Source organism: Schistocerca piceifrons, chromosome 1 (genome assembly GCF_021461385.2).
Source record: "Schistocerca piceifrons isolate TAMUIC-IGC-003096 chromosome 1, iqSchPice1.1, whole genome shotgun sequence".
NCBI classification, from domain to species: Eukaryota; Metazoa; Arthropoda; class Insecta; order Orthoptera; family Acrididae; genus Schistocerca; species Schistocerca piceifrons.
In genome coordinates this window covers 1,141,463,931-1,141,489,275 of record NC_060138.1, presented here as the reverse complement: position 1 = coordinate 1,141,489,275, position 25,345 = coordinate 1,141,463,931, and the positions used below count along the sequence as shown (strand labels likewise).

At 38.5% G+C, this 25,345-nt stretch overlaps 2 protein-coding genes across 2 annotated transcripts; one reads left to right on the top strand and one right to left on the bottom strand.

Annotated features, from left to right (window-relative positions):
- The first annotated feature begins 2,835 nt into the window (after positions 1–2,835).
- LOC124801173 (phosphatidylinositol-glycan biosynthesis class X protein-like) lies at positions 2,836–18,306 on the top strand. Its single transcript, XM_047263054.1, has 4 exons — positions 2,836–3,080; positions 8,266–8,404; positions 9,140–9,472; positions 17,856–18,306. Exons 1-4 carry the CDS (start codon positions 2,959–2,961, stop codon positions 18,006–18,008), a joined length of 747 nt encoding a protein of 248 aa, XP_047119010.1. The 5' UTR covers positions 2,836–2,958; the 3' UTR covers positions 18,009–18,306.
- A 2,745-nt stretch (positions 18,307–21,051) lies between these two features.
- On the bottom strand, positions 21,052–22,474 carry LOC124803678. Its single transcript, XM_047264692.1, has 2 exons — positions 22,358–22,474; positions 21,052–22,079 (listed from the first exon to the last, which is right to left on the bottom strand). The coding sequence occupies exon 2, from the start codon at positions 22,011–22,013 to the stop codon at positions 21,219–21,221; it is 795 nt and encodes a 264-aa protein (XP_047120648.1). The 5' UTR covers positions 22,014–22,079; positions 22,358–22,474; the 3' UTR covers positions 21,052–21,218.
- Between the last annotated feature and the right edge of the window lie 2,871 nt (positions 22,475–25,345).

The following is a 25,345-nucleotide window of genomic DNA, read 5'->3' as shown; positions in this document are numbered from 1 at the left end:
TTAGAAATCACAGTGACTGAGAAGTCACAGATATCACAGTAGCAACTTTACAGAATCTAACTGCGATTTCAGTCACAGTTAGCAGTCGCAAGTAGTATTTCACATTGAAAGATGTGAGCCATTTATTGGTCGAATTTAGCACTGCTTTCTGAGATTTCAGTGACAAGTCGCAACTAAGAGTCGCAAGTAGCAACTAAAAAGCGCGGTTAACAGTGGCATCTGTTGGCCGAAGTTCGTACTACGTCCATCTCTGCGGTACGCTATGGAGTCTAACTGCGATTTCCGTGACAAGTCGCAACTAAGAGTCGCAAGTAGCAACTAGAAAGCGCGGTTAACAGTGCCATCTGTGGGTCAAAGTTCGTACTACGTCCATCTCTGCGCTACGCTATGGAGTCTAACTGCGATTTCCGTGACAAGTCGCAACTAAGAGTCGCAAGTAGCAACTAAAAAGCGCAGTTAGCACTGCCATCTGTTTAGCAAAGTTCATACTACGCTATTCGCTACCGAGTCAAACTGCGATTTCTGTGACAAATCGCAACTAAGAGTCGCAAGTAGCAACTAAAAAGCGCAGTTAACATACTTTTCCTAGTGTCATCTGTTGACCGACGTATGTACTTCGTTATGAGAGCCTTGTGCCTCACGAGATCGATGTGCTGTGTGTGCATATGAAGGGCTTATTTCAATAGTGGTACAAGTCCATTTTTGTTAATTTTGAGATATAGAGTCGTAAAGTTAAATGAATGCTGAAAAATCTGCAGTTGAGATACCAGAAATATTCAAGCATATGGCTTCTTGCTAGAGATGAACCTTTATTTATGTTTTTTTGGATCACTAATTTCAGAAGCATTATAGACAGAAAAGTGTAGGTAATGGACTTGTACCACTATTGAAATAAGCCCTTCATATTATATGACGACATGCACATTCAGCATCAGTTATGGTTGGTCAAATACTGCTGTGACTCTGAATGTATTATATTAATAAGAAGCAACATTGCCTTTTTCTCCTGAAAATATCAAGTAACGTAACAAATGTGTTTGATTCTGCTTCCAATATGACAGTTTTGGTTAATACTCCACATGCCTGCAGGACTTTGCAATGTTAACACAGCAGAACTCAGACATCTGTATAAGTGTAGAGAAATGAAAACAGTCATATGAATGCCTCACTTTTGTTCCGACACAGTTCAAGACTCGGGAGAAAAGTTTTACACCTGGTGTTCTACATGGCAACTTCACACTCAAGAACTTTTTGCCGACACTACTACCACCTACATAAGTAAGCTTTTCCTGTGTCACTTTCAAGTAATGCACTTAAGCTATTCCTGATTTAACTGGAAGATCTGTAGTTCCCACTTTCATATCAACAGCCTCAAAATGCATATTGTAGACTTCGGGATATGTTACAGGTCAGTGTCACACTAAGATTGGGGAGAAAGGGGGGGGGGGGCGGCATGTCACTCTCCAACAAGTGTTTACCAATAAATAAGTGGCGGAAAATTACGGGTATAGGATGGCTTAACATGTGGAAAATGAGATTTTTATTATTCACTCAATGTATTTAACATTCATTATTCCTTTAAAATCGCACAACAACTTCAATAAAACACTTTAATCAGTCACACACTTATTTCATAATTATTTCACTTTTAAACTGCAAATCCTCTAAGAGCTGTCTTGAATCTTCACGAGTCTCTCTCAACAGCCTTGATGTGGATAGATATGTACAGCAACCTGTAATCAGTCAGAACTGCGTCTGCAAAAACACAAGGATTATTAAACAATTTTTGCTGTCACTAATTACTAGCAATATAATTGACAGAGTAGATTGCTAATATTTGTATATATCACATTTGCTTATATTTGCTATATCACATTCGCAAGAACGATCTTACTGAAGTAATTAAGTCCATCAAAACGCTTAGAAACTAACCTGTCGTCTGACGAAAACGGTCTAAAGACTGGCAATTTCTTCAGATCTGTTGACAATGATATTTTGAATTATCACTTTACTGAGTGACTGAAATGTAGTTCAGGTACCTATGAACATAACAATATGTTAGAATTCATTTTCTAAACACGAACTATTACGGTACTGTGCGGCTACTTACATATTAATTATACTATTAATATTTTCACAGTTGTTTCTTTAATACAAAATTAAAGCCAACGGAAGAATAAACGTAAAACATACTTACCAATGACAGGTTTGTTGAGATGCAATTTTCTGTGTGGACAGATGTAACTTTTTCATACGGTGGTACGTCGCAGAAATCGCAGGAGTCACAGAAATCGCAGAAGTAGCAGAAATCGCAGAAGTAGCAGAAGTAGCAGTGGCGGAGGGATACGCGACTTAGGTTCCTTAACTGCGACTCTTAACTGCGACAAATCACAGTTAAGAATAACAGATACTGAAAAGTAGCATTCACAGAAATCACTGATATCGGAAAATCGCAGTTTAACCCATCACTACGGAAACGCAAGCACGCTGATTTGTTTCCCCACGATTGCCTCCACATTGTCAACTATCGATATCTGCCTTATGGTCTGATTTATTTTAGGTGGTCTCGCCTATACTTGGTTCACAGTGTCAAATAGAAAGACTGGGCGTGATAGAAGCTCTAAAAGTAGAATACTCTTTCACACAGTGAAAGTAAAATTATGTTCTATTACTACACAAGAGAACAGTTTCAAATATTTACTGAAAATTGCGAAAACAATATAACATGAAATAAAGATATCGGCACTCGATATTGTCGTTTCGATATCGATAGGTCGGGGACGAAAGCGTATCCTATAAGTATCGATATTTCCAGCGAAAACATCGATATTTTATCAACAGCCCTAACTTACTTATATTTGGTGTTGTATTGTTGACCACACTGATTGTTGTCAAAAGCAAGATTGTAAACAGTGTAATCAAGCGCGATGTGATATAATTCGAAAGTTGAGTGAACAAATGGAACGCTTAGGATTCGTTGCAGTCATTTTGTTGTTGCAGTTTAAATGTTTATACTGCGTAGAGGACTGTGACGTACATGCGACCATCACAAGACGAATTGAAAACGACGGCTTTCATCGGTTAGTGGAATAATGATTACCACTAATACATGATTGACAGTTGTATGCATAAGCGTCATATGTCGTATTCACATGTTTTGAAAAAATTGGGGTTGTTATTATTGTTATTATTACTAATAGTAGTATTACTGTTGTTGTTGTGTTGTTGTGGTCTTCAGTCCTGAGACTGGTTTGATGCAGCTCTCCATGCTACTCTATCCTGTGCAAGCTTTTTCATCTCCCAGTACCTACTGCAACCTACATCCTTCTGAATCTGCTTAGTGTATTCATCTCTTGGTCTCCCTCTACGATTTTTACCCTCCACGCTGCACTCCAATACAAAATCGGTGATCCCTTGATGCCTCAGAACATGTCCTACCAACCGATCCCTTCTTCTGGTCAAATTGTGCCACAAACTTCTCTTCTCCCCAATCCTATTCAATACTTCCTCATTAGTTATGTGATCTACCCATCTAATCTTCAGCATTCTTCTGTAGCACCACATTTCAAAAGCTTCTATTCTCTTCTTGTCCAAACTATTTATCGTCCATGTTTCACTTCCATACATGGCTACACTCCATACAAATACTTTCAGAAAAGACTTCCTGACACTTAAATCAATACTGGATGTTAACAAATTTCTCTTCTTCAGAAACGCTTTCCTTGCCATTGCCAGTCTACATTTTATATCCTCTCTACTTCGACCATCATCAGTTATTTTGCTCCCCAAATAGCAAAACTCCTTTACTACTTTAAGTGCCTCATTTCCTAATGTAATTCCCTCAGCATCACCCGACTTAATTAGACTACATTCCATTATCCTCGTTTTGCTTTTGTTGATGTTCATCTTATATCCTCCTTTCAAGACACTGTCCATTCCATTCAACTGCTCTTCCAAGTCCTTTGCTGTCTCTGACAGAATTACAATGTCATCGGCGAACCTCAAAGTTTTTATTTCTTCTCCATGAATTTTAATACCTACTCCGAATTTTTCTTTTGTTTCCTTTACTGCTTGCTCAATATACAGATTGAACAACATCAGGGAGAGGCTACAACCCTGTCTTACTCCCTTCCCAAGCACTGCTTCCCTTTCATGTCCCTCGACTCTTATAACTGCCATCTGGTTTCTGTACAAATTGTAAATAGCCTTTCGCTCCCTGTATTTTACCCCTGCCACCTTTAGAGTTTGAAAGAGAGTATTCCAGTCTACATTGTCAAAAGCTTTCTCTAAGTCTACAAATGCTAGAAACGTAGGTTTGCCTTTCCTTAATCTTTCTTCTAAGATAAGTCGTAAGGTCAGTATTGCCTCACGTGTTCCAGTGTTTCTACGGAATCCAAACTGATCTTCCCCGAGGTTGGCTTCTACTAGTTTTTCCATTCGTCTGTAAAGAATTCGTGTTAGTATTTTGCAGCTGTGACTTATTAAACTGATAGTTCGGTAATTTTCACATCTGTCAACACCTGCTTTCTTTGGGATTGGAATTATTATATTCTTCTTGAAGTCTGAGGGTATTTCGCCTGTTTCATACATCTTGCTCACCAGATGGTAGAGTTTTGTCAGGACTGGCTCTCCCACGGCCGTCAGTAGTTCCAATGGAATATTGTCTACTCCGGGGGCCTTGTTTCGACTCAGGTCTTTCAGTGCTCTGTCAAACTCTTCACGCAGTATCATATCTCCCATTTCATCTTCATCTACATCCTCTTCCATTTCCATAATATTGTCCTGAAGTACATCGCCTTTGTATAGACCCTCTATATACTCCTTCCACCTTTCTGCTTTCCCTTCTTTGTTTAGAACCGGGTTTCCATCTGAGCTCTTGATATTCGTACAAGTGGTTCTCTTATCTCCAAAGGTCTCTTTAATTTTCCTGTAGGCGGTATCTATCTTACCTCTAGTGAGATAGGCCTCTACATCCTTACATTTGTCCTCTAGCCATCCCTGCTTAGCCATTTTGCACTTCCTGTCGATCTCATTTTTGAGACGTTTGTATTCCTTTTTGCCTGTTTCACTTACTGCATTTTTATATTTTCTCCTTTCATCAATTAAATTCAATATTTCTTCTGTTACCCAAGGATTTCTACTAGCCCTCGTCTTTTTACCTACTTGATCCTCTGCTGCCTTCACTACTTCATCCCTCAAAGCTACCCATTCTTCTTCTACTGTATTTATTTCCCCCATTCCTGTCAATTGCTCCCTTATGCTCTCCCTGAATCTCTGTACAACCTCTGGTTCTTTTAGTTTGTCCAGGTCCCATCTCCTTAAATTCCCACCGTTTTGCAGTTTCTTCAGTTTTAATCTACAGGTCATAACCAATAGATTGTGGTCAGAGTCCACATCTGCCCCTGGAAATGTCTTACAATTTAAAACCTGGTTCCTAAATCTCTGTCTTACCATTATATAATCTATCTGATACCTTTTAGTATCTCCAGGGTTCTTCCATGTATACAACCTTCTTTCATGATTCTTAAACCAAGTGTTAGTTATGATTATGTTGTGCTCTGTGCAAAATTCTACCAGGCGGCTTCCTCTTTCATTTCTGTCCCCCAATCCATATTCACCTACTATGTTTCCTTCTCTCCCTTTTCCTACACTCGAATTCCAGTCACCCATGACTATTAAATTTTCGTCTCCCTTCACAATCTGAATAATTTCTTTTATTTCATCATACATTTCTTCAATTTCTTCGTCATCTGCAGAGCTAGTTGGCATATAAACTTGTACTACTGTAGTAAGTGTGGGCTTCGTATCCATCTTGGCCACAATAATGCGTTCACTATGCTGTTTGTAGTAGCTTACCCGCATTCCTATTTTCCTATTCATTATTAAACCTACTCCTGCATTACCCCTATTTGATTTTGTGTTTATAACCCTGTATTCACCTGACCAGAAGTCTTGTTCCTCCTGCCACCGAACTTCACTAATTCCCACTATATCTAACTTCAACCTATCCATTTCCCTTTTTAAGTTTTCTAACCTACCTGCCCGATTAAGGGATCTGACATTCCACGCTCCGATCCGTAGAACACCAGTTTTCTTTCTCCTGATAACGACATCCTCTTGAGTAGTCCCCGCCCGGAGATCCGAATGGGGGACTATTTTACCTCCGGAATATTTTACCCAAGAGGACGCCATCATCATGTAATCGTACAGTAAAGCTGCATGCCCTCGGGAAAAATTACGGCTGTAGTTTCCCCTTGCTTTCAGCCGTTCGCAGTACCAGCACAGCAAGGCCGTTTTGGTTATTGTTACAAGGCCAGATCAGTCAATCATCCAGACTGTTGCCCTTGCAACTACTGAAAAGGCTGCTGCCCCTCTTCAGGAACCACACGTTTGTCTGGCCTCTCAACAGATACCCCTCCGTTGTGGTTGCACCTACGGTACGGCTATCTGTATCGCTGAGGCACGCAAGCCTCCCCACCAACGACAAGGTCCATGGTTCATGGAGGGGGGGGGGGGGGTATTACTATTATTCTTAATTAGCGGTAAACGAGTGTACGCTTTACGGGACGTTTTTGAATGGTTGTCAGGCAGGAAGCCAATTAATCAGTTTTTCTTCCGTCAAGGGTGACGAAATAGAACGATGACGGTCTTGTAAACGTTTCGGCGGTGCATCCATAAACAAAAGCGTAGTATAGTCTCCTGACTGGATATTTGGCATATCCTGGACTCTTGTGTTACACTTAGGAAAACCGTGCAGCATTAGCTTCCAGCTCTGAGTATGAAAATTTATTATTATTATCATCATCATCATCATCTTTAATTCATCTAACGATCACCATTCAATGGTATAGGAATTGCCAAGTTACTACCATACAAATTAATACCTCAAAATAACTTCTCACAGAATATGCGAAGTGATACATGACTAAAGGACAAGTGGTCAGCCATGGCCTTGTTGGAGGAACAAGCTTGGCATTGGCCTTAGTGATTTAGGAAAACCCAAATCAGGATGGCTGGACAAAGCAACTCCATCCTCCCGAATATTCAGCCAGCTGCACTACCTCATTCATTTGGACCATATTGTACCATGTTCCTCGATTTAAACACAGTTTATTTCAGATAACTGGTAATATAAAACAAAAGTTTTGTTCTTTATCGCCAAACACACTAAAGATACCCATTGTAAACTCATGGACTTGACTCCTACTGTATAAAAATATGGCTCCTTAAAAATGTCTATTAGGGCTTATACCAAACAATTTTAGAAAGAATTAAAATTTGTAGAAGCACAAAAGTCATTGAGACTGAAACCCTCGCTCTCCTATACTTTTATTTCTTTGTTTTAATTTTTATTGAGAAGGGGAGTCTTCACTGATATAAAAAATTGGAAAGTTAGTGCTAGGGATATGTGTGCATGTGAAAACGTCACTTTTTATTTTCTGACTAAGATTATTGTGATCAAGCTGCATATTGAGCTATCATAAAATTATGACAAACCATAAATGTTATCATTTCTTAACTTTGTAACCTGGTAGGGATTATTTTAGTAGTGGTATTTGAACTACTTTTGTTTTTACAAGAAAGAATAACTGAGCATGAAGTATTCTTAAGTTGTTTTCATTACCGAGTTAGAAGGACAGAGTGGAATTGGGTAACTTTTGCAACCCCAGGAATGTAATAATGATAAAAACTATTTTAATGTTGAAAAGTGCTGCTTTGCACATTGCTCTGGTTAGAGAAGTAGTTCAGAGGGATAAACCTGTGCTTTCTTTATGCACTGCAGCTGCAATATATACTTTGTGATTTGTATTGAATGGCTGTGGGGTAAATTGGATACATGGAGGAAACTGCCTTGTTGGATTAGGAACTGCTGTGTCACTCATCGTAGTGCAAAACATGCTGGTCACAGCAGTGTTATATGGAATGCAAGTCATCAGTGCATATTGCAGTTGTACTGCTCTGCAGTGTGGTTTGGTCACTGATGTTAGCAGTGATTGGAGAAGAAACACTAGGGACACTTAACCTCCTAACTTTTGATTTCTGATTTAAGGAGAAGAAATATCAAGAAAAGCTGTCGCTATTTGTCAGAAAATGAAGTAGGCTACAGTAATCCAACCAAAAGTATCAGGTTGTCAAAATAGGAGATAGTACTGATAATGACGGATAAAAGTATTTTATTATGCAGTTGTATTATAAAATGTTGCCTTATTTTCCGGTACTGTGAACTATAAATGTGTATTTGTTGTCTTGTTTATGTTGCGTTAGAGACCTGCATTCACTTGTGGAGATAGTTGTGGATCATGCTGACCTTTGGATCAATTGCTCAGTGATACTGGAGGAGAAGATCCCAGCAGCATTGTATGTGAATCCAGACCAACTGCAGGAATTACAGCGGTTCAAACAGGTATGTTATACACTCTGCAGTTACCTCCAAAAGTTGCTGAGTGATACTGGTGGCACTTGTGTGATGGGAATGCATCTTCAGCTGGTTCCAAATACATCACCCCCTTCCCATAATTCCCAACATGTAACAGTTTGTAGAAGAAAGAAAGAAAAAAAATAGAACAGTCATAGTATCATTGCTTCACAGTATAATCTTCATAACAACAAAAATAGTTTTGTTAATGTGATATAAAAATAAAATCACAATTCATACTAGTGTGTGGGCCATGCATAGTCTCTGATCACAGGCTGTTTTTTTTTAATTACTGCTTGAACTGGTCAGTAACAATAGCATCCCCTCATGATATTAGATTTGCTGGCTTCATCAAGTCACAACCTAACCAAACCTCAACTACTATACCAATCAATCTCTTATGATAACCTTCATTACTTGGACTAGTTTTTTTTTATTATGTTGCCATATTCACTGACTTCTGCAATTAAAACCAAGTAGGCCTAGCATCTTCCAGTTTAACTCAGACCTGAGGCTGCACTACAGATCAGTCAATAAACAGAAGCTTCATCTCCAAGAAATAGTAAATAAATATGAAAGCTGACGTGGTGGCAATTTAAGGCAACCTTTCTTGACTTGATGTAACAACATGTAATATCTGATGTTTTGGTTTTGGCTCTCAAAATGTTAAAATATAGAGAAGAGACATTTGGCTTACATTGTCATTTTTTTGTGTGTGTGCAGTTGTCATCTTGTGCAGAAGTAATGGGAGCGGTGAACATCGAGTTGCCAGAAGCCATAGCAACAGAACACACCGTCATTGCTTATAGTCCATTGCAATGTACTCAGAACCTCCTTTCAGCAAAGCTTTCGTTACCTGTGCATGCACGGTACCGGGCACCAATTTCAGGTGGTGGCTATGTTGAGGGACACTTGAATTCTCCACGCCTGTTTCTCCACTGCTTAGAAGATACCTGCCTAAGAGCAAATGCGCAGGCAACTGCCAACTTCTCTTGTCAACCTTGTGTGGAGTTTACTGGCAAAAACTGTTCTTGGTTTTCTCTACCTTATGAGACAGTAAGTATATAGATGTGATTTTATTTTAGTTTAACCTCATTAACCATCTTGTTTGTCAAAGCTATAAGATGTGAAAAAGTGATGTGGGAAGTTTCTTATTTATGGTATTCTTTTCTGTGGATCGAAGGCACAAAACATGAACACAGTTTTTAAGCTGCAGAAGAGGGCCATGAGAATAATAATTAGAAATAGTAGTTGGGCTCATTGTACAGGACTGTTTAAGAAAGCGGGTATCCTTACTGCACCAAGTGAGAACATCTGTCGATTGGTGTACACATCAGGTAAAACCTAACTGAGTACTTAACTAATATTTCTATCCAGAATCGTGGAACAAGAGTCAATTTGGACATAAATTTAGCAAGAGAACAAGCAAAAAGTTCAAAACTCTATTTTCTACTAGAGATTAAAATTGTGTAATTAATTGTCCAAGGAAATGAAAAAGTTTAATATTGGGTTGGTGCACAAGTTCATAGCATTTTTACATATATTTAATAAACAAAGCAGATACACATAACAGAGACTTAAGCCATCAGTAATATATTTTCCTTTGCTATTTGCAACAGTCTGTCAATGTTGGGATAACTTTTTGACTCCACAACTGTAGAATCCCGAAAGAAAGTTCCTTGAGGATCATTTGGTAGAGAGCAGAAGAAATGAAAATCCGAGGGTGCAAGATCAAGTGAATAGGGTGAGTGTAGAATGATTTCTCAGCTATCTCCTTGAAGTTTTTTGTCAATCTGGCAGAATGCAGGTGGGCATTATTGTAGGGTGGCATCACTTCATGCAATCTTCCTGGTCATTGTTTTTGTATTGTGTCCACAAGACGTCTCAGTTGTTGACAATAAATGTCAGCAGTGATGATTACAAGTTGGGGAAGCAATTTGTAGTACACCAGACCATCAATGTTCCACCAGGCACATTACAACCATTCCTTACTTTACCTTATATTAGCACAATTTATTGTCACCAGTAGTGATGTAGGATAGGAATGGTCAGTGTTGTTCAGCGGGCCAGTTGATGACTAGTAAGCAGGGATGCACATATGGTCACCTTCTGATTTTTGTGGTATTGGCTTAGAGTTTGTGGTACGCATAGACCCGATTTTTGAAACTTCCACATTGCATGCAAATGTCACACGATGGAATGATCACAGTTCATCACATTTGCCACTGACGTAGATCGTTGTAGATTAATGTGTTAAACAATCTACATCAAACCGCAAAGGTCGTCCCAAACATGAGAAGTCCCTAATGTCAAAACTATCATCCTTAAAATGAGAAAACCATTTTCTTTCATGCACTGTCCAGTGATATTATCCCCATACAAGGCTCAAATGTTTCTGGATGCCTTCACTGCTGTCACACCTCTACTGAACACAAACAAAAGAATATGTTGGAAATGTTCCTATTTCTCCACTTTGCATTCCATTTTCTAGCATCCACAGCTCCACATACTATCTCCACATGATAGAATGACAGTATGCAAACCCATATAGCAGTGATGAAATACATAAAAAATAATTGATAAATAAACCCATAGCAACTGGAATACCAACATGTGAAACAAGAACACTACGAACTTATTCACCAACCTCATAAAATATACTTGTTTAAAAAGGCCGATAAAACATTCTTCATTAGTAATGCAAGCAACACAGTTAAAGATTGCTTAGAGGACTCAGCATATTGGTTTGTAAGGAAAGGGGTAACTGCAGTATCCTGTCGCATTATACTGCGAGATCGTGAAGACGTGCCTGGGGCATAGTTGACTGTTTTTGGGAAAGTAGATAGTGTTCCGAACAGAATGGAGAGAGTGCAAGGAAATAGTAGCATGTTCGTGGTCCAGGAGTCACCTGCAGGCATCCTTACTGTGTGTGGCAATGAAAAGTATTTATTATTGTTATTATTATTATTATTATTATTATTACAAGTTGTCTGGAGCAAACTGTGTACAAATCAAAGAACACTGTGCAATAGAGAGTAACCGAATAAGGTAGTGCATTTGTTAGGACACTGACTTCATGTTTAGGAGAACCGAGTTTGCTCTGTCCGGCCAATCTGATGTAGATTTTCCATGGTTTTTGTAAATTATTTCAGGCAAATGCCATGATGGTTGTTTTATCAAGGCCACAGTCAACCACATGCCCTATCTTCATAAAATCATGTTATATATTTTGTGTCTGTATATTTTGAGCTTTTTATTTTCATTGTATTACCTTATTCAAACACTGTTTTCCCCCAAAACTTACCAAGGTTAGAGCAAAGTCTACAAAAAAGCCATGGATTACTCGAGGAATAGGGGTATCTTGTAAAACAAAAAGAAAACTGTATCTGTCAATCTGAAACAGTTCCGATGTTGATGCTATAGCACATTACAAGAAATACTGCAAAATATTAAAGACTGTAATATGGATGTCAAAGCAAATATATTACAAGGAAAAGATAGTCATATCAGATAACAAAATAGAGACAATATGGGATATAGTGAAGGAGGAGACCGGTAGAACCAGACATGAAGAGGAACAAATAGCATTAAGAGTAAATGATACATTGGTGACAGATGTGTATAGTGTTGCAGAACTTTTTAATGAACATTTTATAACTGTCACCGAAAAGATGGGGTTGTCAGGTTCGGTAGATGCTGCTATGGAATACCTCAGATCAGAAATTTCAAGCAACTTCCATAATATGAATTTGACCCTCACTACCGCAGCAGAAATATCCATCATAAAATCTTTAAAATCAAAAACATCTAGTGGGTATGATGAAATATCAACAAAGTTAATTAAAGAATGTGATTCTGAGCTAAGTAACATATTAAGCTATCTGTGTAACCAGTCATTTATCAATGGAATATTTCCTGAATGGCTGAAATATGCTGAAGTTAAGCCACTGTTTAAGAAGGGAGATAAAGAAATAGCATCAAATTTCCTTCCAATTTCACTGTTGCCAACATTCTCAAAAATTTTCGAAAAAGTAATGTACAGTCGGCTTTATAACCATCTTATCTCAAATAACATACTGTCAAGTCACAGTTTGGATTTATAAAAGGTTCTGATATAGAGAAGGCTATCTACACTTACAGTGAATATGTGCTTAATTCATTAGACAAAAAATTGCAGGCAACTGGTATATTTTGTGATCTGTCAAAGGCATTTGACTGTGTAAATCACAATATCCTTTTAAGTAAATTAGAGTATTATAGTGTAACAGGAAATGCTGCAAAATGGTTCAAATCTTATATCTCTGGCAGGAAACAAAGGGTGTTATTAGGAAAGAGACATATATCAAGCTATCAGGCATCATCCAACTGGGAACTAATTACATGTGGGGTCACACAAGGTTCCATTTTGGGACCCTTACTTTTTCTTGTGTATATCAATGACCTTTCATCAGTAACATTACCAGATGCCAAGTTTGTTTTGTTTGCCGATGATACAAACAATGCAATAAATAGCAAATCAAGTGTAGTCTTAGAAAGATCAGCTAATAAAATATTTGTGGACATTAATCACTGGTTCCTAGCCAATTCTTTGTCACTAAACTTTGAAAAAACACACTACATGCAGTTCAGAACTTGTAAGGGGTGTTCCACGAGTATATGTCTAACATACGGTGACAAGAAGATTGAAGAAGTGGACAGTGTTAAATTATTGGGATTACAGCTTGATAATAAATTCAACTGGGAGGAGCACACCACAGAACTGCTGAAGCGTCTTAACAAATCTCTGTTTGCAGTGCGAATTTTCTCAGACATAGGGGATATAAAAATGAAAAAGCTGGCATACTATGCTTACTTTCATTCCATAATGTCATATGGGATTATTTTTTGGGGTAATTCATGAAGCCAAGCTAAAGTTTTCCGGGCACAAAAACGTCAGTAAGAGTTATATGTGGTGTGAACTCAAGAACATCCTGCAGAAGCCTGTTTAGGGAACTAGGGATACTAACTACTGCTTCCCAATATATTTATTCCTTAATAAAATTTGTCATTAAAAATATATCACTTTTTCAAACCAACAGCTCAATTCATGGAAACAATACTAGAAATAAGAATAATCTTCACAAGGATTTAAAGTCACTTAGTCTTGTACAAAAAAGTGTGCATTATTCAGGAACACACATTTTCAATAACTTGCCAGCAGCCATAAAAAGCTTAACAACCAATGAAATTCAGTTTAAGAGAAGCCTAAAGGATTTATTGGTGGCCAACTCCTTCTACTCCATTGATGAATTTCTCAGTAAAACCAACTGATTTGTGTATATATTTAAGTACAATATAACTTCTGCACAATTTCAGTGCAGTAATGTGTTCATTGTAAATGTGCGCGCGCGCGCGCGCGCGCGTGTGTGTGTGTGTGTGTGTGTGTGTGTGTGTGTGTGTGTGTAAGTACAATGTAACGTCTGCACCATTTCAGTGCAGTAATGTGTTCATTGTAAATAAGTATTATAGTAGTTGTATTACACATTTATTACCTTATAAATAAATAAAAAACTTTTTTATTTTAAATTCAGTGCATTAGTAGTTGTAAAATGACTTTCATATAGTGTTCATTAAAAAATGACGATCATTTCACTTGGGACCTGTGGAATGGTACATTAGCTTATTTGTTTTAGTTGTAAATATTTGTCATGTATTGTTGTTTTTCTGACATGTTCCACATCCTGGAGGACCTCCTCACTATGGATCAATTGGAATGAAAGTTAATCTAATCTAAAAAACCGTGACAAATCCTGTATCATTGTGAAATGATCTGTGGATGAATAAACAAAATAAAAGTGTACAGTTGTATCCCTAATGCCCATGAAGTTAATAATGTGTGATACCTGTTTTCTTTGCCGCATGCAATGAGCAGTGCAAGGCCGATGTAATAGAATGGCAAGAGTAGGTTCTTGCCTTTTGAGGTACACATTCTAAAGGAAGTGGCTGATGTTGTAGGTGTAGGCCTATACCATTTACAGTGCTACAGTTTATATGGCAGTGGTAAAATTTTTACAGCAAAATATCAATGCTTGTTCTTGTCAACCATTCCTGAAAGATGTTGTGAAACCTGGAACATTTGCATATCAAGACAACACTGAACACTCTTGCCCTTGGAGCTGCCTCGTTACAGTGTTGAGATACACCAGCAGTTGACCGTGGAGGGCCATGGATAGTTCGTTTGATCAGATGTGTTTGTTGGTATGTGAAAGACAACCGGAGTCTTACTCATTTTTTACTACAGGAAATCGTGCCCAAAGGGATTTAACTGTTATGTTCCAGTGCTGATGTAAGTAGGCCTATGTGCAAAGGATAGTTGCTACCCACCATATAGCGGAGATGCTGAGTCAGAGATAGGCACAACAAAAAGACTGTCACAAAATGAGCTTTCAGCCACAAGACCTTTGTCAAAAATAGACAAAACACACACACACACACCACACACATGATTACAGTCTCTGGCGCTGAAGCCAGACTACGAGCAGCAGCACATGATGGAGCAGTAAAATGTTGCTAGAGAGTGTGCAAGGATGAGGTGGAGAGAGGGTAGGGCAGCTAGGTGAAGTTGGGAAGCAAGACTGGGCGAGGGAGAGGGGGGGCGGGGGGTTAGCGGAAAAGGAGAGAATTGAAAAGACTGGGTGCATTGGTGGAAAAGAGGGCTGTGTAGTGCTGGAATGGGAACAGGGAAAGGGCTAGGACAGCGACATTGCAGAGAGAGTTCCCACCTGCACATTTCAGAAGCCGGCCGGGGTGGCCAAGCGGTTGAAGGCGCTACAGTCTGGAGCCGCGTGACCGCTACGGTCGCAGGTTCGAATCCTGCCTCGGGCATGGATGTGTGTGATGTCCTTAGGTTAGTTAGGTTTAAGTAGTTCTAAATTCTAGGGGACTGATGACCTTAGAAGTTAAGTCCCATAGTGCTCAGAGCCATTTGAACATTTCAGAAAAGCTGGTGTTGGGCGGAAGGATCCATATGGCACAGGCTGTGAAGCAGTCATTGAAATGAAGAACATCATTTTTGGTGGTTGTTTAGCAACAGGGCGGTCCAGTTGTATCTTGGCCACAGTTTTTCAGTGTATATTCATGTGGACAGACAGCTTTTTGGTTGTTATGCCCACGTAGAATGCAGCACAGTGGTTGCAGCTTAGCTTGCAGGTCCCTGGTTTCACAGGTAGCCCTGCCTTTGACCAAAGTTTGCTTTAGAGTCCCCTATACAGAAAGACACATGGAACTTATTAATGAACCCGTTATGATGGCCTGTGAATCATGTTTTTAATTTTGCTCTTACGTATACCCACTGCTTTGATTCCAACCAGACTGTGAACTACTGTTGCTCTTGTGCCACTATTTATTCCTGAGTTCAATTCCCAGTGCCCACTATGCCCATGTTCAGAGCCCACTTTAGTATCCTGTGAAATGCACATTCTCTTAGGCTTTCCCTGCTATGGTGGATGTGATGCTGAGCAAGCTCTTACTCAACTCTGCATCGAACCCCAAGCCTTGTTTAAAATGAATCTTTTGCCCTTGTGTAGTAGGTTTTCTGATGTTTTTATTTCAATATACACTATAAATATGCTGTTATGGAAACTTGGTAATTGTACTGCAATAATGGTCTCATCGTATTTCATTTCATGATTATATTTTGATGCAGTAATTGGCAACAGATGATTTGCTTGGTTGCTTTAGTCACGTGTATTGCTGACTTGCTGACCTACCTGTGTGTGTGTGTGTGTCGGTCTCATGGGAGGAGGGAGGAAATTAAGTAGCTTCAGTAAAGGACATTCCGTCATGTTAATGTGTCTGCTGCCTACACAGCATCTCATGTATACAGGGAGTGGTTACCTTTACCCCTGTTTGGAAGTCAATGGTTCAGTTTTGAAATGATGAATATGAATAATAAATCTTGCTAATATAGCCTAAGTCTACATTAGGGTAGAAGATGATAGCATTAGGGTTTCTGTCTATTTGACCCAGAAAATGGCTTTTTTTCCTCTGAAAATATAATTTGCCTGCTCTTAGGGCTGATGATGATGATGACGATGAGTCCCATACTCCTTGACAGAGCGTAGGGGAGTGATGCGGGAGACCCGAGCCGCCTTACTAGGCAAGGTCCTTGTGGAAGTGGTTTGCCATTGCCTTCCTCTGACCGTAATGGGGATGAATGATGATGATGATGAAGACGACACAACAACACCCAGTCATCTCGAGGCAGGAAAAAATCCCTGAACCCGCCGGGAATCGAACCCGGGACCCCGTGCTCGGGAAGCGAGAACGCTACCACGAGACCACGAGCTGTGGACGCTCTTAGGGCTACAAGTAGAAAATGATCTTATTATTGCATCATTGGCTACTCAAAACCAGCTGCTATTTTACCATCTTAATTTCTGTGATCTTCAGCAATGGATAATACCAACAAACACATTGATCACTGTATCTTTGAACAACTTCTTGTAATATTGTACCAGAGATTTTACTCTGCTCCAGTGATCTTGCCATCATTAGGACATTAAGCTATAAACCTCCTTTGTTCCACAAAACATTGAAAATATTTGGTAGCATTACTGACTTGTGACCACACAACATCTGCCCATAATTCATACATTGGCGAGAGTGAAGTCCAAGGTATGCATGCCATCTCCACATTTTTATTTATTTATATAATGGAGGGAAACATTCCACGTGGGAAAAATAAACCCACATCCTTTCGTCTTTCCCTCTCCTTCCCTCTTTCCTGATGAAGCAGCCGTTGGTTGCAAAAGCTAGAATTTCGTGTGTATGTTTGTGTGTCTATCAACCTGGCAGCGCTTTCGTTTGGTTTGCTCAACAGGATTAAGGCCAATGACTTAATTAGCAAATAATTCATTTACATCCATACTGTGCAAAACATTGTGAAGCGCATGGCAGAGGATACTTGTGATTGTACCATGAGTTAGGGTTTCTTCTCATTCCATTCATGTATGGAGCATAGGAAGAATGACAACTTAAATGACTTTTGTAAACAGTAATCAGTCTAATTTGTTTTCACAGTCCCTATACTGCGAGATTCCTCACTTAATATGTGTTCTTGAAACTTTGTGACGTAAGCTTTCACAGAGTATTGGCTTCTGTCATCAAGCATCTGCCAGTTGAGCATTTCTGAGAACTGTCCCGTGAGTCAAACAGACCTGTCATCATTCGTGTAGCGCTTCTTTGCAAATGTTCACAACCCGTTTTTATTAAAAGTTTAGGATGTTAATATTTTAGGACACCATCACTTACTAAGTATCACACAATGTATATGACACCGTGTTACATATCGTATATGACAGCTAAATTACCATACCATACTTTCCAAATAACTTTCCACATGTTCTTCATTCTTGGCTAAGCAAAACATAGTCTCATTTTTATTTATTTTTTGTTACAGAATTCAATAACAATGAATATACGCATACCAGTTGGAAACTCTGATCTGCGAGCCATTGTGGTAATTGTTACATTAACTGTTACTTGGACAGCCACTGCGTATGTCCTGTCAACGATCTTCCTCAAGCACAGTAAAGGAAAAAGCATTTCATAGGTAAAAGCATGTGAGCTCGTCTTTAAAATGTGGCATCTAGAGCACCACTGAATTTGTTGGATATTGAAAGACAGACTTTAAGAACTGTGTGATTTAACTATTGTATACATTCCCAATTGCATTTTATGATTAAATAGAAGTGTTTGAAAATTTGAATTAATGTAAGTGTGAGTGTGAGCAAGTGTGCATGAGACAGGCAAGCCAAACTTGCTACAACATTTGGAATGTCTTGTATTTAACCAAAGAACACAAGAATGATTGTAAAGTATTTATACATAAAGAGGAAAAATAGACAAAACTGCTTTTGTTGTAAAATTCAGTTTAATCCTGTTTGCTAGTCCTTCATCATATCCCCAGGGTATTCAGTGCAACATGAATTTTTATGAAACGTTTCTTATCATCTCTGATGTGCGTGGCAGAAGTTTTATTTAAATTTAATGAGATTGTATCAAGTATTGTAATGTAGATTTGTAAAAAATATAGATACTGTTTGTAATGCTGAATTGCTCTTCTGGTGCCATAAAATGGAAGATACTCATGTGATTCAGACTAAAGCCGACTTTTGAGAAGACCTTGATTCAAATAGTGAATATAGAGTAGACTGCTGTCAGCCAGCAGTCATATAGGAGTAGTCTAACAAATGATGAACTATAACCACAACTAGACATGATTGGATCTGAAAATTATTGCAGTGAGCTTCAGTGACCTTACTGCAGAAGATGCCAAAAGCACTGGAGTTCATTGGTTTTCCTCTTACATATAAACACCAAGTAAGGCTGTGCACAGGACTTTTGTTCAGAGGAGTCGGATTCTAGCTCTTGGGCACACCCTCTTGGATGCCAGGCGTGTACTAGGAAGAACATACGTGAAAGTTTCCATACACAATTCTAATAAAAGCTAATTGTGTTAATGTATTTTTTGTTACCTTTCGTCAGGTGAATAACATGTATAAGTTGTGCCCTTGCATTATCTTGTATTCCGCAAGTAAGTGCAGATTGAACTGCTGTTACAAGGATGACAGACTCACAGCTATAGGAACCTGGGGTTCATGCATCCAGAAAATGGGAGAGTGCAAAATATTAACAGAAGTAAGACTTTTATGTTGATTACACAGGAAAATCACCTGGAACCACGGTTAAGAATAATCATTGGGATGGAGTAGTGTAAAATTGAGATTGTCTTCCTTGATTTGTTTTGTTTGATTCTGAACGCTTCTTTTCTTTACCAACCATATAACAAAAGCTGCAACAATACAGCATAGTTGTACGAGAACAAATCATCATCTTCAGTGAACCTGCAATTCTCTTTACCCAGTATTAAACAATGAGAGCATTGCTCCGTATTTTGTTTACATAGGGTCGTGGATGGTTTTCTGTCTCTTCGAAAGTCCTGTTTTATTTCATTCATCTTGCCTGCAAATATGATCAAGGAGAAAAACATTCAGGGAGATGAAACAGTTAACATGTGCATTAATTAAGGGGAAGTAGGTGTTACCAGTTAAATCTTTCCTCTGTCTTAGTAACAGACTATCACAAGGGGCTAAAAAAAAGTCTTATTTCATCATTTTCAATACCATTTCTCACAGTTCTACGACATTTTTGCCAGTTTCGTTGTTATTTTCTAACAGCATTTGTTTGATTTAGTCTTTATGCTTCTCTTATTTTATTACTTTTTTGGTGTTACATCCAGTAGTTCTCCTTTCTTATTATGATTTGATCTAAATCTACAACTGTAATCTGTGAACCACTGTGAAGTGTGTGGCAGAGAGTGCATCCCATTGTACCTATTTGGTGACGGTCTCACATGCTTGAGCAATATTCCAGAATGGGTTGCATGAGTGATTTGTAAGCAGCCTCTATTGTAGACTGATTGCATTTCTCTAGCATTCTACCAACAAACTGAAGTCTGTTACCTGCTTTACCCATGACTGAGCCTACATGATCGTTCCATTTCATGTCCCTACAAAATGTTACACCTAGGTATTTAAATAAGTTTACTGATACAAGTGATGACTCATTGATATTATATTCATAAGATGCTTTGTTTTTTTCATTTTTTGAAGGGCACAGTGTTGCACTTCTGAACAATTAAAGGAAGTTGCCAATCTTTTGGACCTGAAATCTTATCAAGGTCTGTCTGATTATTTGTGTAGCTTTGTTCAGGCTGTGCTTCATTGTAGATAAGTGCATTATCTGCGAAAATTCTGAGATTAATATTAATATCATCTGAAAGATCTTTAATGTACAACATAAACAGCAAGGGACCCAACACATGTCCCTAGGGTACACCCAAAGTTACTTCTACACCTGTTGATGACTATCCATCCAAGATAGCATGCTGCATCCTCCCTACCAAGAAATCCTCAATTAAGTCATAAATTTCACCTGATACTCTGTACAGTCATACTTTTGATAATAAGCATCAAATACTTTTTGGAAACAGAAATACAGTATCTTCCTGACTAACTTAATCCATGATTTTCAGGATGCCCTGTGAGAGAGTTATGAGTTGAGTTTCACATGTTCTGTTTTCGAAATCCATATTGATTGGCATGGAAGAGGTGATTCTGTCAGAGGTACTTAATTATGTTTGAGCTCAGAACGTCTTCTAAGATTCTACAACAGATGGATGTCAAGGATATTGGATGGTAGTTTTGTGGATCACTTCTGTCAGTTCCCCATTGTTTTTAAGGAGAATGTAAAGATAGTAATAGAAATAATTGTTTAATCATTGATTCAGTTATCTCTGAAAACTGATCACGGAAGACTAATTTTCTCTGCAACCAACTACTGTTACCTAGCTGTCATGAAACACAAGTGACAAGAAGCAATAATAAGGAATGAAATAACATCTAACAACAATAAAAAGAAGTGGTGAAGTTAAGCTCCATTAAATTACATCCTAACAACAATATATACAGGGTGATTCTAAAGTCACTATACATTTTGTACGTAAACAAATTTTATTAACCAATATATAAAGGCACTGCAACTTATGTGTCAATAGGACATAATTTCAGTATATTTCTATGTGACCATCTTGCATGTCTAGGCACACCCCCCCAGTGCTCCACTGTAGACCGAAAAACCTGCCCTAGCATACCTGGTGCAATCTCAGCAGCTGTGGCTCAAATCCGCTGTGTTAAGTGTTCAGTGCTGTGGATCTTCACCTGGTATACCTTAGACTTGATAAACCCCCATGCAAAAAAGTCTAAGGGTTCAAATCAGGAGAGCAGGGTGCCCACATCTGTGGAGAGGCACAACCAACCCATCTGCCAGGAAATGGTTGATTCAGATAGTCCCGAACAACGAGGGCAAAATGGGGTGGTGCACCACCCTCTTGAAAAACAACAGTATCCATAATCCCATCAGATATCAACTGGGGCTCCAAAAACTGTTTCAACATATCTAGGTATGTGGTTCCAGTAACGGTTTGTTCTGTGAAGAAGAAGGGCCCGTACACTGTTGACCTCGTTATTCCTAACCACACATTCACTTTGGCTTTGTCCTGTTGCCACTCCTGCAGCACACTTGGTTGTTCGTCTGTCCAGATCCTACAGTTGTGTCTGTTCACATGTCCACAGGTATGAAATGTAGCTTCATCACTGAACAAGACATTTTGCATCAAATTATCATTTTCCACAGCTTGTAGTAGGTCATGACACATAGCTTGTCTGACTGCGTAGTCCTCCACTTCAAGCTTACGTATGACCTGGATATAGTACGCACTTTTGTGCAGCTTGTAACGAAGAACTCTCCATACAGTGGTTTGAGGAATACCAAGCTCCCTACTAAGTCTCCTGGTAGATGTGGAAGGGCTACGTGTGATCACATCCTGCGCACTTTGCACGGTGTCTGGCATTATGACCGGCCTCCCTGGACCTTTATCATCTGCAACACTACCAGTACGCTGGAATTTATTGACTAGGGTCTTCATAGCAAGCCTGGTGGGGCCTGTTTTCCGGAATCGACGGGTAAAGTCTGTCCGCACCTGTTCATACGTCATTCCATGAAGACGAGCAGAAACAACAGTGAGATTCGTTCTTCTTTGGTTAGCATTCTGTTGTAGTACCTGCAAGAAAAAAATATTCCATTACTATATCACTGAAATGTACAGTGACTTACTATATCACTGAAATGTATAGTGACTTTAGAATCATCCTATATAACGAAACATATGTAGTTATTGTGACTGAAAGTAAATCTAGAGTGAGCAGGAAGGTTAGGCAAGCGCTAGTATCAGTGCCCACATATGTCAAAAATGAGTTCGGATGCCACTATCAAAACTACCGGGGAAAGTGTTTGACACTGAGGGTTTGTCCGATTCGCATATGTCGAGTGTAAATTTACCTTAATGCTTCATACTGATCAAATAACTGCAAGCAGAATGCCATAACATTCCATCGTTGGTCAAATGGGTGTATTTTGTAAATGAAATCTTTTGGCCCAGAACTGACAATGCCAAACTATTTTCCATTTGCACACTCAGTGTGGTTAGGTTTAATGTTTCTTATGGTGCTTGCTCTGTACTGTCTGCAATAAATTATGAGAGACAATGATTGTTATATTACTTGAAGCATAAAGCCAATATTAGGCAACATAATCACAATGAATTTATTTACAAAATATACAAAAAATTACTTTTTTTACATTGTATTTTAATTAAATTTTCATGCCCCTGCCATATGCAATTCATGCTTAACCTGAAGCTTGGTGTACTTACACAAATGAAATTTTTCCAGTCTTTCCTCTTTATCTTGACAGACAATAAGACCCGTACATATAGAAACTGCAAAACACAGATACCATAAAATTACCAAGAGAACTTTCATTTTTATGTAACTATCACTTGGGATGTAACAGAAAGTTTGCTCTGAATGGAAGCATTAACAGTGAGGACAGAATACATAATGAAACTTTAAAGTGTGAAGTTGTGGGAGACATAAGTAAATAACTATCTGTTGTGTGTATATTCTGAATTGCTAGAGTTGATGACATGAATGTACGTTATGATTTTACAACAGTGTTTACTTACCTGTTATTGGCCCAGAGACAGTGAAGACAAGATTAATACAAAAAATCATGGATCAGTGTCATCTGAAAAGAGCAATTCATTCCCCAGCAGAAAAAATAATGCAGAATTTAGGAAAAGATGTACACAGAGTGGGGTGAGGTAATTAGACTGCCTCCACTGTCTAATTTTCATTATTGTGCCTTGATGACACATTAAGTCCCATGGTTGTTTCCTAGTAATAACACTGTTTTGTGGTGAAAAAGTCCTAGTATGGTACTCAGTACATCTGGCCTAATAAACCCAACTGCAGAACTGTTTTATTGAAGGTGTGTTGATGTCAAGTGTCTATAAGCTATATAGGGTGATTCTGTGATGGTGTTACAAACTTACATGGGTAATGGAGAAGGGTAAATTTATCAGTTTGAGGTAAGGGAGTCTGGTCCGGAAATGAGCAAGTTGAAAATTATGAGGGAAAATCCTTCTGATACCTCCGACGTAGACCTTTTCTACTGTGAGCTCTTTGCTTCCCGTATTTTGAGAGATGTTATTAAGGATCGAAACAAAAAAGTGCACACCTCAAGAGCTATGAGCATTTGTTCATCTTTGATTCTGTGAAACAGAATCCTTCTACTGAACAAGTGTTCATAGCTCATAAGATATGCATTTTAGAGCCCATGTTTACCAGGCAACTTTTTCTTTTTTTGTCTATACTACTTCCTCTTAAAATATGGAAAGCAAAGAGCTTTTCTGTTTCTGGTCCAGGGTCCCTTGATATTTTTATCTTCTCCATCAGCCCTGAAATTTTATAACATCATCACGAAATCACCCTCGACATGTACATATGCACTATGTGTCACACATCATAACATACAGAATGTACATTTGCTAATGATTATTTCCAGCGAAAAGAGGTGCTGATGGAAATGTTTACAGTTATTTTCTTCGAAATGAGCCTGAACTCAAACTAGACCATATGTTTCTAATTAACATCATATTTACCATCAACTGCACTATGTATTACAATTTATGTAATTGCAATTTCGGCAGTAGGTCTTTTCAATTGTTTACAGATGTTGAAAACACAACAGTTGTTAACATTAATAAAACAAGTAAGTACTTTTGTGTTTTTAGCACATGCAACCACTTGAAAATGACCTAAACTTGAAACTTGAATTGTGGAAATTGTAATAAACAGTACAGTGAATATGAAGTCATTTAAAAAGCACACACACACACACTTGAACATCAAAGAACCCTCAAGTGCACTGAGAGATTGTGCCGTAGAACATTGCTAGTAGTGCAAAATGTGCTGCTGTGGTTTACTTTGACACTATATTTGGTCTTCTTTAAACACAAGCACAGGCATTTTTAACACCCACTACACGATCACTGCATGTATTATTTTTTTGAATGTCCTAACAGTTTTCAAACTTCGCAAATGACAGAAGCATATGTTACATTCTGCCGCGTGGTGTGACCACGCAGTCTGAGGTGCCATGTTACGGATTGCATGGCCCCTCCCGCCGGCATGGATGTGTTGTTCTTAGCATAAGTTACTTTAAGTTTGTTTAAGTATTGTGTAAATATAGGGACCAATGACCTCAGCAGTTTGGTCCCCTAAGAATTCACACATTTGATCATATTGTTACATTCTGCTCTTGTGGACTAATTGTCACCATTTTGAATATGGAAAGTGCACTGCTGACTAAACACTGTTACAATTACCTTGTGAGCTGGACCATGCTGACCCCTTGTTCACACATAAGCAAATGGTGCCCTTATTCTTGAAGCTCAAGCACATGTTTCTTTCTCCAACTAGTCAGCCTCAGAAACAATTTGGAAGCTCTAAGAGCGTGAATGTACCTTGTAAAGACAAAAGAGGTAGAAAAGTCAAAGTCATAATTTAAGGCTGTTTCGGTACCTCACAATCCTCCTTGTAGGAGACAGTAATCAAGAAAATGAATTTAACTAAGTGCATACAACTTCCGAAGACAAAAAAGTCATATACAAGTAAAACATTTTTTGCAACAGCACTCACGAAGAAGTGCAATGGAAAATGAAGCATATTCAGACACTGTCATGGGATTTAAACACAAACAAATGCTTTTGCAAATGGATCTTAAAAAACAGAGTTGCAAATGAGGCAGCTCCACCAATCAGAATCATTCTATCAGCAGAGGTTGAACATTTGAAGTAGAAAAACTGTGAAAAAGAACACAGAAAAAAAATCTCATACAACCTAAGTCAGTGCCTTAAAATTAAAAGAGATAACTGCATGAAAGCAAATACAAAATCTTACAATTTTAAATGTGGCTGTGAGATAG